General features: G+C 36.5%; 1 protein-coding gene across 1 annotated transcript in view; it reads left to right on the plus strand.

Moving 5' to 3' along the window:
• LOC124527152 (transmembrane protein 183A-like) overlaps positions 1–15,053 on the plus strand; it is an 88,728-nt gene that overhangs the window by 64,560 nt on the left and 9,115 nt on the right. The window contains exons 2-3 of the mRNA XM_047100405.1: positions 5,991–6,161; positions 11,941–12,025. Of these exons, the coding sequence (XP_046956361.1) occupies positions 5,991–6,161; positions 11,941–12,025 (256 nt within the window). The remainder of the gene's footprint in view (positions 1–5,990; positions 6,162–11,940; positions 12,026–15,053) is intronic.

A 15,053-nucleotide genomic window follows, 5' to 3' on the forward strand; every position in this document is an offset into this window, starting at 1 on the left:
AATTAAGCTGTTGACATCTTTGGGGGACCATTATTCAGCCTACTACACAAGTTATCTGCTCATACATTGATGCTTCCCTTTCAAGTGTCACCATCAATGCCCTAGAATTGTCACAGTGCAGGAATAGTGCTGGGTACCAAACAAAAGGAGCGGGGTGGAGGGAGCAGGCATCAGCGCACTCGATGTCACACTTCAGAATCACATTCTCCAAAATCTTGTAAGAACAGCCCTTCAGCTTCTACTTTCACTCCGCTCAGCCAAGAGCTTTAAGGTATTCTATAGGCCTGGGCTGGGGCTATTCATCTTCCTCTCTTCTCCATTCACTGTATTTCATCTTTGCAGGTGGATAATCACACACAAAACTTCCACCTGGTAGGCTCTCTTTCTGCTATGAAAATCAGCTCATGCACGTAAGTGCTTGAGTGCAGTCAGCCCTTTGGTACCAACATGTCTAACTCTTAGCTTAGGCCAGTGTCCTCCTGATAGAATTAGTTAATGAAAAGTCACCAATCCACTTTAATTCATTCCTGAAAAATCTACCCCTACGTTAAAAGCCATTACATAAAATTCTCATTCAATTTAATGGAAACTATTTGGATGCATCCCATTCCAATTAGCCAGTTCCAACACATTGAGTGTACATGGCACATGTGTTCCTTTTTACGGTATTCATGTTAACGAATTCAGACCCCATTCATTCACGATGTGTGATGACATGGACCCACAGTGGAACTAGAATTTGAATACATAAAGGAAATCACTGAAAAGGGTGGACAGCATTATAAAGATAGTGTTTAAACACCTCCCCCTGCCAAAGGAGCACGCTTTTACTTTACTTAGGGTGATTGTAGGTAAAAACAGCTGTATCAAGAAAAAAAGTTATTGTTGGAAAACTGGTAGAACTTTTTAAAGAGCATTCTTTACTTTTGCCACAGGAGAAAAATCTTTATTTATAAAACATTTTGGCCAGCATCAGGAATATCAGGATTAAAGAAAGAAAATCCCAGTAATGAGGATGTTTACTGTTTACTCTTTAGAAGTCAGGAAGTATCCAAACTGTGCAGAAACAAACCAAAACGTTAATAAAGTTATTAGAGGATACTGCTGAGCGATTTATATTTTTATTCAGTACACTAATGTTTAAATATCATACAGTGAACCTGTTAACTCTTCTAATTAGAAACATTTGTAATTTCTATTTAAGCTACCTAACTGGTGCAAATTAACAAGCTAGTTAAGCCACCTAGCACATCCAATAGTCACCTCAAATTGAAAGCTTGTCTCTTAATTCTCAGAATCAGTAGTGTATAAGTCACCTCTTTAATTTAAAGCTGTTAGGTCTTCCCCAGTCTAGGCCTAACTTCAAATCTTTAGGCTTTCATGAAGGGGATATTGTTTTAGTCTGGCTGTAGATTCTGATAAATTTTTTACTAGCCCTAAGGGAATCATAGAACTTTTGACCACAAAGAGGTTTACAGCTTAAAAGTAACTTACTTGTAATACAGCCTAGATCAATGGCGTGAGTTAAGCAGTAATGTGAATTAATGGCACAGTAAATCTGGACAGATCCCACTCAGGTGTTTCTCCTAAATAAAGACCCAAGTCAGCCTTCATAGGACCCACTGCAAGAGATTCAGAGACTCCTTGAGCCACCTAACCTAGAATCTGATTAATGTAATTAAAATCTAATGACTTCTTTATGTACTTTCCTCATCTGTTGCAAACTACCTCAAAAACAAGATGGTTCCATCAGATTAGGGCACACAACCTAACCTGTGGGTATCCCCTCAGATTTGACCCCCCGTTTTTTTTCTGGGCAGGACACCTATCTTTGGGAGTGACCACCTATTTTTGAGGTCTCACGCATCAGCCATTTTATAATTGGTTGCTCCATTTATATTTTCTTTGCACATCATGTTGGTCTATGGCTTAAAAGGTGGGACCTGACCTATGATTCTGCATCTCTCTCCAGCTCAGACTTGCTTCCAGACCTGGTTAGACAATAATCCTCATGAAAAACAAAAACGGTTCATGCATAACTTTTTCTTCTCTGTCTTCCTTCTACACTTGCCCCAAGCTGTTGTATCCCTCTTTGCCCTGTACCAGCTACTTCTGGGGTGCTCTTTCTTCTTCCATAGTGCATCATGCTTCCAACTCTTCTCCTTCCAAGTTGAGGATTATCAGCAGGGCACCCACGAACTTCCTCCTTGGTAGACTACATTGATTGCTTAGTCACTGAAGGGACATTTTAAAGTCAAAGAACCCTGCATTAAAATCCCAGATCAGGGGCGCCTGGGTGGCGCAGTCGGTTAAGCGTCCGACTTCAGCCGGGTCACCATCTCGCGGTCCGTGAGTTCGAGCCCCGCGTCAGGCTCTGGGCTGATGGCTCAGAGCCTGGAGCCTGTTTCCGATTCTGTGTCTCCCTCTCTCTCTGCCCCTCCCCCGTTCATGTTCTGTCTCTCTCTGTCCCAAAAATAAATGTTGAAAAAAATAAAAAAATAAAAAAATAAAATCCCAGATCACCCAAATACTAGGAACATAGCTATGTGACCAGAGGCAAAAACTGGAGTCTTACCATTTATAAAATGAAGATAATAGCACCAACTTAATGAGAGGAGGCATTGAAATGTTGCAGGTAAAGTCCTTAGGTTCCTGGTATGTGCCCAACAACAGTAACCCTGAGCCTTGCTTTCCTTCACTAACTCCCCATTCACTGCATTCTCATTTATGGGAACTGTGTGCTGATACTCAACATGCTCATTCAATTTGCTCCAAATATGTTGTAACCGTCAGCATGATTTTGACATGTATAGTATAACGTTGGTACAACTGTCTAGTTTTAATATTAATGGATTCTTTTTGCTATTTTCAGCTATTTTTATTCATTTTTCTGGGCTTCAAAGAAAGCAGTCATTTAAATAAGCATGCTCTCCATCATCTTTCCTAAATTTCTCCCAAATCAATTTTCTAATTTGTTTTCTAATTAGTTTTTTTAAACATTATTTTGAACCTTTTCCCTGAATGTAAGTGCCAGCTTTGTTTTTAATAAAGCATAGTACTAAAAACTATCTGGGTGCAAGAACAAAAGGTATTTACCACCTTATTTAAAATAGATGGCCAAACTGATTTTTTTAAATCTTTAAAATCTCACACAGTCAAATCCCATAATTCAATTGAATGTTTTTTCCTGGCTTCCTGGCTGCAAAGTAACAATTTGATTTCTATTTAGCTAGCACTTACATTTTTATTAATTCTTTCATTGCTTCACAGGTGACAAAATAAAACTCTGATGTGATTTTTTCCCCTCCCTTTTCCACGAACAGGGAGTAGTCAATTGCCCAATTTTGGTATTTTTGCCTCTACCAGCATGTCCTAGTGAAAGACATCCCATTATGAACCTCTGAATGTCAGAGGAAGATGAATGGCTTTGAATATTTTGAACAATGTAAACTGAACAGAATATAGAATATCTGACATTTTAAACCAAATTCTTTTCAGGGGGAAAAAAAAGTTACGGTTAAACGTTCCATACAGAAAATGAGCCTTGATTCTCTCAAAATCACTGAAAGAATTATATGTGCCGATGACAACAAATTCTTTGCTTTTAAAGGACACTGAATATGGGTAATTCAGAGCCTTATTCAAGATTACTAGTCAATCTATGCCTTTTACTGACATTAACCTTACTGTAAAATGAGATCATTTAAATTGGTCTTTTAGTTGACTGGCTGACATTAAGTCATTCATTCTGAGATTTAATCAAGTATCAACTGAAAGTCTGTTCTCTGGGTCGAGTTACCTACTCTAGTAAACCGTTTGGAACAGGGCCCTTAATGCTGTTCATTGAGCTCATAGTGCCCTGGGTTCACGGTGTCCTTAACTCCTTGTTTCCTGAAATCTGTGTTTGCTTCACTTTTCTTTGTTACCGTTATTCCAGATCACCTTGTGCGAAGAAGGTGAGAGCCAACTCTATTGTGTGCTTTTGTTGCCATGGTGAAGAAAATAGTACAATTCCACAGTTAATAAAGAGTATCAGGGTGAGGAAGATATTTCTTCCAAGCTCGCATGATTTTCATTTCATTACGGTGGAACTAAGGAGCATTGACAGGCCTGTCGAAGCAAAATCTTATGTTAGATGTAGTTCATAATGTCATGCTATTCACTCAGAATATAGTACTTTCCTTTGAGAAATTATTTAAAATGCTTGCACTAGAGGAATGTTTTAAAAGGAGCTTCATATGGTCATATTTTTTTCCAACTAAAAAGGAACTGACATTCTACAGATTTCCATTTTGAAAACTGAACAGTCACAGAGAAACATTGTTGCAAAGGGCCTTATTAATTCAAGCTTTGAAAAAGTGATTTGTGGCTTTTCTAAAGAAAAATGTCTTCATTTAGCTATCCCAGCCAAAGTTGGGTGCAGAAAGCATAAAGGATCCTTCATTTCACTACAAGTGCAAAGGGTAAAACATTTTTAATAATTTATTTGGTTCATCAAAAAATCTCTCCTCCCATCCCTTCCATCTTATCTCTTTCCTTCCTCAACCTGCCCTTCCTGCTCCCCTTACCTCCCTTAAAAGATACATACAGATGCAGAAAAGCTAAACGTGTCTGGAATTTGTGCTAGAAGAGATATGGGGGGTAACTGAAGTCCAAGAGTGGAGTTGAAAGCCTTTGGCCCATGAATTTTTCAGTTGTTAGGAGGCAGTGAGCTGAAACTGGGCAGCGTAATTCAAACTACCACAGCTGAACATTCTCTAAGAGCTCATGTCAATTTCAAAATCTTTCATAAAAAGGAAAGCAAATGGAGAGCTTTCTTAATTGCAATTTTTTCCTATTAGACTTATCCAAATCTAACTCACTATGATGAAACGCGCTTTGGTGAACATTTCCTTTCTTGCTTCAACCAAGTAAGGCTAGAAAAATAATTTTAAAAAAATAGACTGAAGGGAAGTGAGAATATTTGAAAATGGCAAATTTCTAACTTCTAACCCCATTGTTAGCATGCCAAGTCCTTTGTGAACTACCAAACTGTGAAATCTGCAAATAAAGTGGAAGAAAAGGCTGGAGTGACTCACATTATGGTCTGCTGATAGAGAACATAAAGGTATGTTGATGTTACATAAGGATTTTGCTCTCTGGATGACGTTCAAGTAATAGAAAGAAAGTGTAAAAAGGAAGTCAAATGCACATAAGGTTTCTTCAGAGCAAGAGAAGTTATCTCCAAACATAAATAGCAGACACTTTGTCAAGAAATTTTTCTACAGTACGAACTATCAGGATACACACTATGTGAATGTGGAAGAATTCATCATTGTAGAGCACTCATACTGGGTTACACTTGGCTTTATCTCATGTAATCCTATGTATATCAACCCAAGGAGGTGCGCACATTTTTACAGATGAAGAGAGAAGTCATTTCTATAACCCTTGAAGTCAGTTCTGTAGGACCCCATCCCTACTCTCTGCTTCTTGCTGATAAGGAAAACAAAAGTTTCTAGTATTTTTAAAGAGGGGGCAGAGAAAGAGAAATTAAAGGCAGAGGAAATTCATTAATTTTGCCTGGTTAGCTTAATTTTGTCACTATGTTTTACAAAACAAGGCAGGTATTCCGATGGTCACATAACCAGGGAATTCTATTTTTTTTTTTGCAAGATATTACAAGTATTTGTTAGAATCATCCTCCAAATCTCAAAACATCCCCTCCATTTTATTACAATCTATTGAGTATAATTTTCCCTTTTACAATCACATTTATTTGTATGCTATTGAACACCAATCCATCACAAATGTGAGCAATTTTAAAGATCACACCCAACTTGAGTAAAAGACTGCACATTAAGACAGAGAGGAAATGCAAAACATGGACAAGGACCCTTCCAAACATAAAATCTAAATGTTGATCCTGGTAAAACTAGTAAATATATAAGCATTTAAGTCTTCTACATGAAGCACAATACAAAGGTAAATCAATATGTATTGTTTTGCAGGTAAGGCCCAAGGGTCTAGATGGATGATACGCCTGAAGCTGGTTGAAGACAACGGCCACTGGATTCTGCAACACAACACTGCATACACAGAGGAAGATCTTTTACTACATTTACAGGATGAAGCACTTTTGGTGAATTTTGTTTCACAGATGGTGCATCATGTAATGAGAAGTAGGCTAATATTTTTGTTTTCTTTGGAAACTGAGTTTGAAATTGTGGTCCAGAGGAGCTTATCACGGATTTCACATATAACATCTAAAGCATTTTATAATAATGAACTATTTCATTCACTTATCCTTTTAGTGAACAGATATTTATTGTATGTATAGTGCTTACTAGGCATTGGGTGGAGAACAGAGCATGGAATTGATACATTTTGATACTGGACCTCAGAGATCATAGAGTAAAACACAAGGACACAAAATTCCAGTACAGTTTTACAAAGTGGTGCTTTAAAGCACTAATCCTGCAAAATACTCCCTATTCCCTAAAGGGCTGTGTGGCTAAACTCATTTAAGTAATACTGCATTGATATCTCGTTAGAGGTAAATTCATAGTGCACACTAATGTAGCAAAGGCTGAGAAATTCCACAGGAAAAATCCCTTTAGCTTTGTCAACCTCAAAACAGTTTTTTAAGTTTTATTTATTTTGAGAGAGAGAGAGAGAGAGAAAAGGGAGAGAGAGGGGAGAGAGAGGGGAGAGAGGGGGAGAGAGAAGGGAGAGAGAGAGGGGGGAGGGGGGAGAGGTGGAGAGAGGAGGGGGGAGAGAGGAAGGGAGAGAGGAAGGGAGGGAGGGAGGGGGGGGAGGGGGAGAGAGAGAGAGATAGAGAGTGAGAGAGAGAGAGAGATAGAGAGTGAGAGAGAGAGAGAAGACCAAGCAAGCTCCCTGCTGTCAGCACAGAACCCAATGTGGGACTTGAACTCAAACCAAGAGGAGTATGACCTTAGTCGAAATAAACAGTCACACGGTTAACCAACTGAGGCACCCAGCACCCCTCAAAACATTTTTTTTTCAAACGTGGTCACATCCTGTTGCGTGGAACATTCTAGGAAAGACGCCAGCCGGCTCAGAGTTAGGGCTATTTGGGAATACTGCTTTAGGTAAAAAATATAAGAACAAACAAGCAGATGTCCCACTCTGGAATAGTTAAAAGAACAGAAAAAAAAATTAACAGCAAAATCTTCTAATTAGGTCATATCTCTGCCACTGAGAGACCAAACATATTTGGAATAAAACTAACTTGGTAGAGGACCTTGCTATGTATGCTCTGAAACTATAGAAACTCCCTGGCTCTTCCCTTGCTCCTATCCACGAAGGGTTCCAGGCAAGTACCAGGCAGGGGCTGGGGACACAGTAATAGCTCCCTACATACAGGGAGCTGTGAGCTAGTTCACCTTCACAACTGAAGGATAATTAGACCTAGTATAGAATTCTAGATACAAAGTAGTTTTTCATCAGAAATGTGTTCCTACTATGGGGCGCCTGGGTGTCTCAGTGGGTTGGGCGTCCAACTTTGGCTCAGGTCATGATCTCCCGGTCCCTGGGTTTGAGCCCCGCGTGGGGCTCTGTGTTGTCAGTTCGGAGCCTGGAGCCTGGAGCCTGCTTCGGATTCTGTGTCTCCCTCTCTCTCTGCCCCTCCCCCACTCACGGTCTGTCTCTATCAAAAAATGAATAAACGTTAAAAAAAAAAAAGAGAGAGAAAAGAAATGTGTTCCTATGTTGTCTTCTAGCATCTGCTGGTGAGGAGAAGTATCATGGAACAGATTTTTTTGGGGGGGGGTAATTATTTGTTTTACTGTCTGGAAATGTAAAATTTTGTTTTCTTTTTCCCTATGATTGATTACATCTTTTTTACTCCGTGTATTTTTTGTTTTAACCTTTTTTACCCTGATTAAGCACGCCAGAAGTTTTAATTACTGTCTTAAAAGAAATGACTTGGACCATCCCAAAAGCTAATAAAGAGGTAGAGATCCTCAGCCTCATTAATAATCATAGAAATGCAAATTAATTTAATAATGAGGTACAACTGTACAGCAATTAGACTCACAAATCTGGGCAATGCCAAATACAGACTAGAATGAGGAGGCAGAAAACTTCAAACACTGATGGGAGCTCAGGCTGGGATGGCCCTTCTGGTGACCAAAGTGTTACTAATTATGCAACCATGCCATACAGGTACCTATGCTATGATCAAGCAATCTAGTTCTGGGTGTATAACCCCACACACACCCCTTTAATAAATAGTTGAGAGAGAAAAGACTTCATCTGGTGACATGTTCCTCGCACTGATATTTTTAGAGGTGGAGAAGTAGATGTAACTGGGAGAAATAAACTGATAAAATGTGAACACACATTCAAAAGAATATACACAAAAATACACATTAAGTAGAATGTTCCCACAGTTGTTGGGGTAAAAAAGTCACAGAGTGAGCAAAGGAGAATGCATTACAACCTAAAATTTCCACATTTTTGTAAATGGCTTCCTCTCATCATTCTCTCTCTCTGTCACAGAGCCTAATGTCACAGAATTCTGCAATTATCTTCACCATTTTTTCTTCTTGGTTATTTGAGCTTACTCTCTTATGTTTTCTAACTTCATCAGACAAAAAGCTCAACTCATTTATTTTCAGTATTTGTTTTTTTCATAAAGGTTTTCAAAGCTCACTTCCCCTCCAACTCTCCCTCATTGCTTATGTTGAGACCATCTGGCTTCTAATTCTAGAATACTATTAAACATTTTACTTATTATGCATCGAAAATAGGCAGAGTTGTAAGCTTTGCTGGATCTTTATGCAAAAAAATACCTGAATAGCAGAAAAGACAAAAATGAAAGGTGAATTATTAGGCTGGACTATCAAGAAGAGAACTTCTCCCAGAATGCACTGAGAATTTAATGATGAAAGTAGGAGATACAATTTAATAGGTAAGAATCCAGAAACTCCATTTTTTCAGAGAATTTGAGGGAAAAAATTTTTTTGCATCCTGAACCCTCATGCACAAGTGGTGGGAGTAGAAACCTGTGGTGGCCAATCTGAGGCATAAAACATGGAAATAATTTTGAAACTGTATTTAGATGTAATCAATGACCTAGTATGTCAGCCTCTACAACGACTCCAAGTGATTCCCCTTCCGGGTATTTACACTCTTGTATAATTGCCATCCACATTGTACCAGGTAAGGTGATCAACTTCCTAGATGTGCTTGGGACTCATTTTTAAAACCTGCAAGTCACATTTTAAACCTGAGAAATTCCTAAGGCCAAGGCAAGCCAGGACAGTTGGTTAACCTGGTACTGTGGTTGGTCTAAATGACCAATAGCATGTAGCAAAAGTAATGGTAGAGCACTTCTGAGATTAGTTTGCAAAAGATTGTGGCCTCCATCTTGGACATTCCCTCATGGCTCACAAAGCAACGACTTACCCTGGGGGAACATAGCTGCCACTAAAAGTGGCCCTGTGGGGAGGACTATGAGGCAAGAAATCGAAGTCTCTGGACATGTGAGTGAGACTGGAAATTAATCTTTCCTCAATTATGCTTTAAGACAGCTGTAGCCCAGCCCAGAGCAGAACGTCAAGCTTATAGAGATCCTGAACCAAACTACCCAGCTAATCTGCTATGAGATTCAGTTCCCACAGACACTATCAGATTAAAAGTTTGTTGTTTTAAACTACTAAACATTTGTTATACACCAGCAGTATATAAATAATACGCCAGGAAATCAACTCTTAAGCATACATCCTAGAGACACTATTGAATAGGTAGGTAGGTAGGTATGTTCACTGAAGCACTGTTCATGGTGTAAATAGATGGAAGGGGTATAGAGATTTTCATCAGTATTAGAACAAATTAAGTAAAATATAGTAAATGCAAATAATGTAATACCATGAAACACTAGAAAAAATGAATTAGACTGTATGGGCAGAACCTCAAAAACAGTAAGTTGTGCAAAACAGTCACATAAACTATCATTCATAACATGATTTAAAATTTTTTTAACATTTATTTATTTTGGAGAGAGCAAGCGCGCACACAAGTCGGGGAGGGGCAGAGAGAGGGAGACAGAGCATCCAAAGCAGGCTCAGTTATGTCAGTACAGAGCCAATGCAGGGCTCGAACTCAGGAACCATGAGATCATGACCTGAGCTGATACCGAGTCAGCAGCTTAGCCGACTGAACCACCCAGGCACCCCAATAACATGATCTTTAATGAGATATCAAAAAGACAGAAAACTCTTAAATTTTAAAAACATTATGTTTACTTTTCATTTTATAAATACTCAGAGATACACAAAAAATAAAAGTCTTGGCTATGGGAGAGGAGAATGTATTTTCAACTAAATGTATTCTCAACTAAAATTGAGAAGTGAAATATGGGCTCTGTAAAGACCCTTGCCAATACTATCCCATGAACTAAAAAGGTAATTTAAACTCCATTCTACATAACTGGGGTCCAAAAATATTTCCACAAAATAAATAAAAATGGAAACCAATGTTACAACCTCACAACGTTACAACCACACTTACAAACATAAACGCAAAAAAAAAAAAAAAAAAAACCCTGTAAACAAAAAATGAGAATTGAATCTACCTAGGTATTAACTTTTTTACTATAATACATTAAAGAAAGGTTTATCCCAAGAATGGATACAACTCAACCTTAAGAAATAGACTATGATTTACAACATTAAGAGATTAAGAATATATATAGGGTAATCAAATTTGATGAGCAGGCATTTGATAAAAATAAACAATTTAATACATATTCTTCAATTAGTCTATCTAATAAAGCTTCATATATATATGAAACTTTCTCCGTTCAATAAAGGGTATTTTCTAAAAATCTGTAAGAAACAATATGCTTAATTGTGATATATTGTATTTTAAAACTTGTACACTGAAACTTGGTTTCTAATGATTTGATACCTTAGAGCTATTTCCATTAAATTCAGGAATGTGACAAAGACATTTAGTCTCATTGATACCCTTCAATGATATAGGTTGAGATTCTAATTAATACAATAAAACTAAGGTAAGGCAATACTGCATAAAGTTTTGAAAGGAAAAGATAACACTGTCACTATTTTCATGCAGTAATTGATCCAGAAAATCCAAAAAAATTAAATCAAATGCTCCTAGTACTAAAAGTGAAACATGTAGTTCTTCCAAATACAATGTCCAGTTTGAAAGCACAGTAAGAAAATGTTTTTCTTATCATCAGAAAAATTCAATTATAATAACAACACCAAAGATGGTAAGGAATAAAATGTGAAAAGCCTATATTAATAAATTTTATCTATTTTTACTGAAGGATAACCGATGCAAAAGAAGAAATTTATACCAGGTTCTTAATTAGAAAGACCTAATGTAACAGCTCTCTCCAAATTAGTCTATGTAATCACTGTATTACTGCCAAAATTGGAATGAGAGGTCTCATAAAAGAAATGTCATGGACTGCATTGAAAGTTCATTTGAAAGGAACAAACGGTATAAGGATAGCCAGGAAAAATTCAAAGAAATTCTTACTGTAAGGGGTCTTCCCTTAGAAGTTTCTAGCACAGTATCAATTAGAGTAATAAACACAATATAGTTCTAAGGCAGGAATAGGCAAATAAAGCCAAAGTACAGAATAAGGTATCTAAGTAGACCCATGCAAGATAAACTCTTAGTTTTTAATAAAGCCAATTACAAATTGATAGGAAAAAGAGCCTACTCAAATGGTTTATAACAATTAGCAACCTACTTGGAAAAAATAACGTCATCTGTAGACTTGACCTCATTCACCAGACACTAGATAATTTAAATGCTAAGAATAAAATATCCCAAAGTTATAAAAATATGTTTATAACTTTTGTGTGGTGAAGGACTTCTTAGAGATACAAAAACCGGATGCTATAAAGGAAGAAAGAGATATTGATTCATTTTACATACAGTTTTTGAACTTTCTAACAGGTATCATGAGAATGACTGAGGGCTTGAAAGTTGACTTTGGAATTAGAGCTCCGAAAGAGTTCTACCAGTTGATTACATGGCCTAGGTAAGGCATGTAATAACCTCCAGGCTTCAGTTTTTTGATCTGTACAATGAAGAGAATAATAGCACCTTCCTCACAGGACTGTTGTGAGCAATAGATTAGTGAATATATAAACCACTTAAGACAGACTTTGGCTTATAGTAAATATTACATAGCTGTTTGTTACTATTAAAAACAAAAATTAAAAATATATATTTGCATTAAACATATAGGATCAAGTTACAAAATACATAAAGAACCCTTTCAAGTCATTACAAATAATTCCTAATATAGGTTAAAAGCATGAACAGTTCAAAGAACAAGGTATGCGACCACACACATACATTGAAAATATACGAAATGTAAACATTTTCAAAATGGCAATGAAAACGGTTTATGTTTTTGAATGTTGCCAAAGATATGGAGAAGTGTTAGTAGGACTATAAGTTGATGAAACCTTTTGAAAGGAAACTTCATGCATGTGTAAATGCAAATGGTCTTCCATTATTAATAACAATTTCATGTGTAGGAAGACAGCTCGTAGAAATATGTCCACATATGTGCAAAGACTTAAAGGTGTTTTCCACAGCATCTCTGTATGACAGAGAAATATTTTAAAAGCCCTAAGCACCCACTCCATGGTTGCAATTTAATAAACACCTTTCATTCATTCAATGAAAATGAAGCAACTCTTAGAAATGAATGAGACTGTCCTATACAAACTGAGATAGAGAAATAAAGCCATCAAATTCTATTAAAAGAGGTATGTTACACGTTAGTGTACTCATCTCTATAAATAATATTTACATATTATGTAAATGAATAGAAAGTTAACTGGCTGTCTGTCACCCCAAAGTTGCCACTACTTGTTGCTGGAAATTGGAGGAGTGTGAGGAAAAAGGGCTGTTTAATATGAGTGGAAGGGGTAGAGATTAAAGTAAAAGAAGAACAAAGAAATAAAGAGAAAACACAAATAGCAGTACATGATTTCTTCTCCAAATGGGCAATAAAACAAGTCATAAAAACATATTTATGCAAGCATCCATCTACATTGAGGTCTATACCTATCAATTGAGGATTAGTATGAGGATCAAATAAAATAATACACATATAGTGTTAAAATTTTTGGCACATAGTGAACTCTCTAAAATGTTTACATGTGTTGTATATGTGTGTGTTTACACATACACACATATGTGTACACATAATACACATATTATACACATAAATATTTACATATGTGTATATACATATGTGTGTGTGTACACATATACACATATATTCATTTTATTGTGAAGGATAAATGCAATAAATGCTATTGACTAAGAACTGACATTTTTCTCTTGGGCCTCAGTACACCTCCAGAGCACTTAACACCATGTGACATCACCTTTGCTCATAAGCTTACCTCTATATATGGTCTGTTTCTCTTCAATGAAATAAAGTTCAACACCTGCTGGGAGTTTTGTCCCATTCTATTTGGAAGAGAATCTAGCACACAGTATGAACTCAGTATATGTTTGTCAAATTATAATTTCTTTCTGCCGGTGCTTATCTCTTGTACTGATTAAAGTATTTCCCACTATAGTAAATACTTGAGTGGTAATCCCTAACCACTTCCAGCAAATATTTCAAAATAGGGGTGTGAGTTCTATGCTTTCACTGATTTGTCGACTTGCTAAGAACAACATTTGACCAAACTTACCATATATCAACAAGCTTCATGAGCTATTTTGCTGAAACAATAAATGAATGTTTTGAACAGAGGTAGACTTTTTTTTTTTTCCTGTGAAATGTCTATCCAAATGGGAATTAGTAAAATGAAATTTGACTGGTCCCCAGAATCCCAGAGCAGCATCCATGCTTGCCAAATACAGGAACTCATCAGCGAGGAAAAAAATGTTTGTCTTCAACTTTCCAATATAAGCTATCTACAGCGAACAGAGGAAATATGAAAATAGCAACTGGCAATGTTTGTTTAAATTAATGCCAGGTTTTGCTTTTCTCTTGAAACAAATTCAGTTGCTAAGGTAAGCTTCGTGTAAGGAAGGGCAAATGTCTGTTAAGCCAAAGGCTTCTGAAGTTTAATTTCCTCTTGAAAAAAGAAGTATGAAAATCTTTACTGGGGATGAATTCTAGACACCATCATTGGTGGTTTATGTGTCACAGTCTTTTTGGAATCAGCTATGGAAAAATTTGCAATTTGTCATTTCCAAGACAGGAAAAATAGCCTGATCTACCCACATGCTATTTGCCCTTTTCTTTGGCACATTTATCTTTTACCCATTACTTGGTAAGAACTCTTTGCATACGAGGCTATTAATACTTTATTACTCATGTTGTAAATACTTTTAAATTTGTGTCGTTTTTTACAGTCTTTATCCATACAGAATGCTTTAATTTTTATGTAGTCAAACCATATAGTATTTGTTGTTCTGGTTCTTGGCTGGAGTTTGATGTTGAGAAAGACCATTCCAAACCCAAAATAACTAAGCAAGCTGGATTTCCTTCTATTGATTTTCTGGTTTTGTCATTACAATTAAATGTGTGACAAATCTAGAATTTATTTAGGTGGATAGTATGAGGTAATGATCAAATCTTTTACAAAATGATCTCTGTCAAGAATATTTTAATATGTATTAGGGTGAATCTTTTCCACCCTATTGCTCTTCATTTTTAGACTTCTCCTGGCTATTTTCTATTTTTCTTTCATGTTTATTTTTCCAGATGGGTTTTAAAAACCACTTTTTACAATTATTTATATGAATATATTTTCATTGCAAACATTTAAAAAAAGAATATCTAATAAAATACTATTTTCTCTTACTACTTCCCATATTTCTACTCCTTTCCCCAAGACTAAGGATGGATAACACTTCTGAGTGTATGTTTCTAAAATACTCTCTATTCATTTAGACATGACGCTTTTTTACACATTTTAACATAAATGAAATCATACATTACTGTTTTTGAGTCGTTTTAACTTCATTTCAGAGACCTCTATGTCAACACATAGTGGTTTTCCTCATTTTAAGACTTATGTTTTTTATCA

The sequence above is a fragment of the Lynx rufus genome, unplaced genomic scaffold (assembly GCF_022079265.1).
Source record: "Lynx rufus isolate CCGP_SWC_20201006 ecotype Redwood Valley unplaced genomic scaffold, mLynRuf1.p SCAF_5, whole genome shotgun sequence".
In the NCBI taxonomy this organism is placed as follows: Eukaryota; Metazoa; Chordata; class Mammalia; order Carnivora; family Felidae; genus Lynx; species Lynx rufus.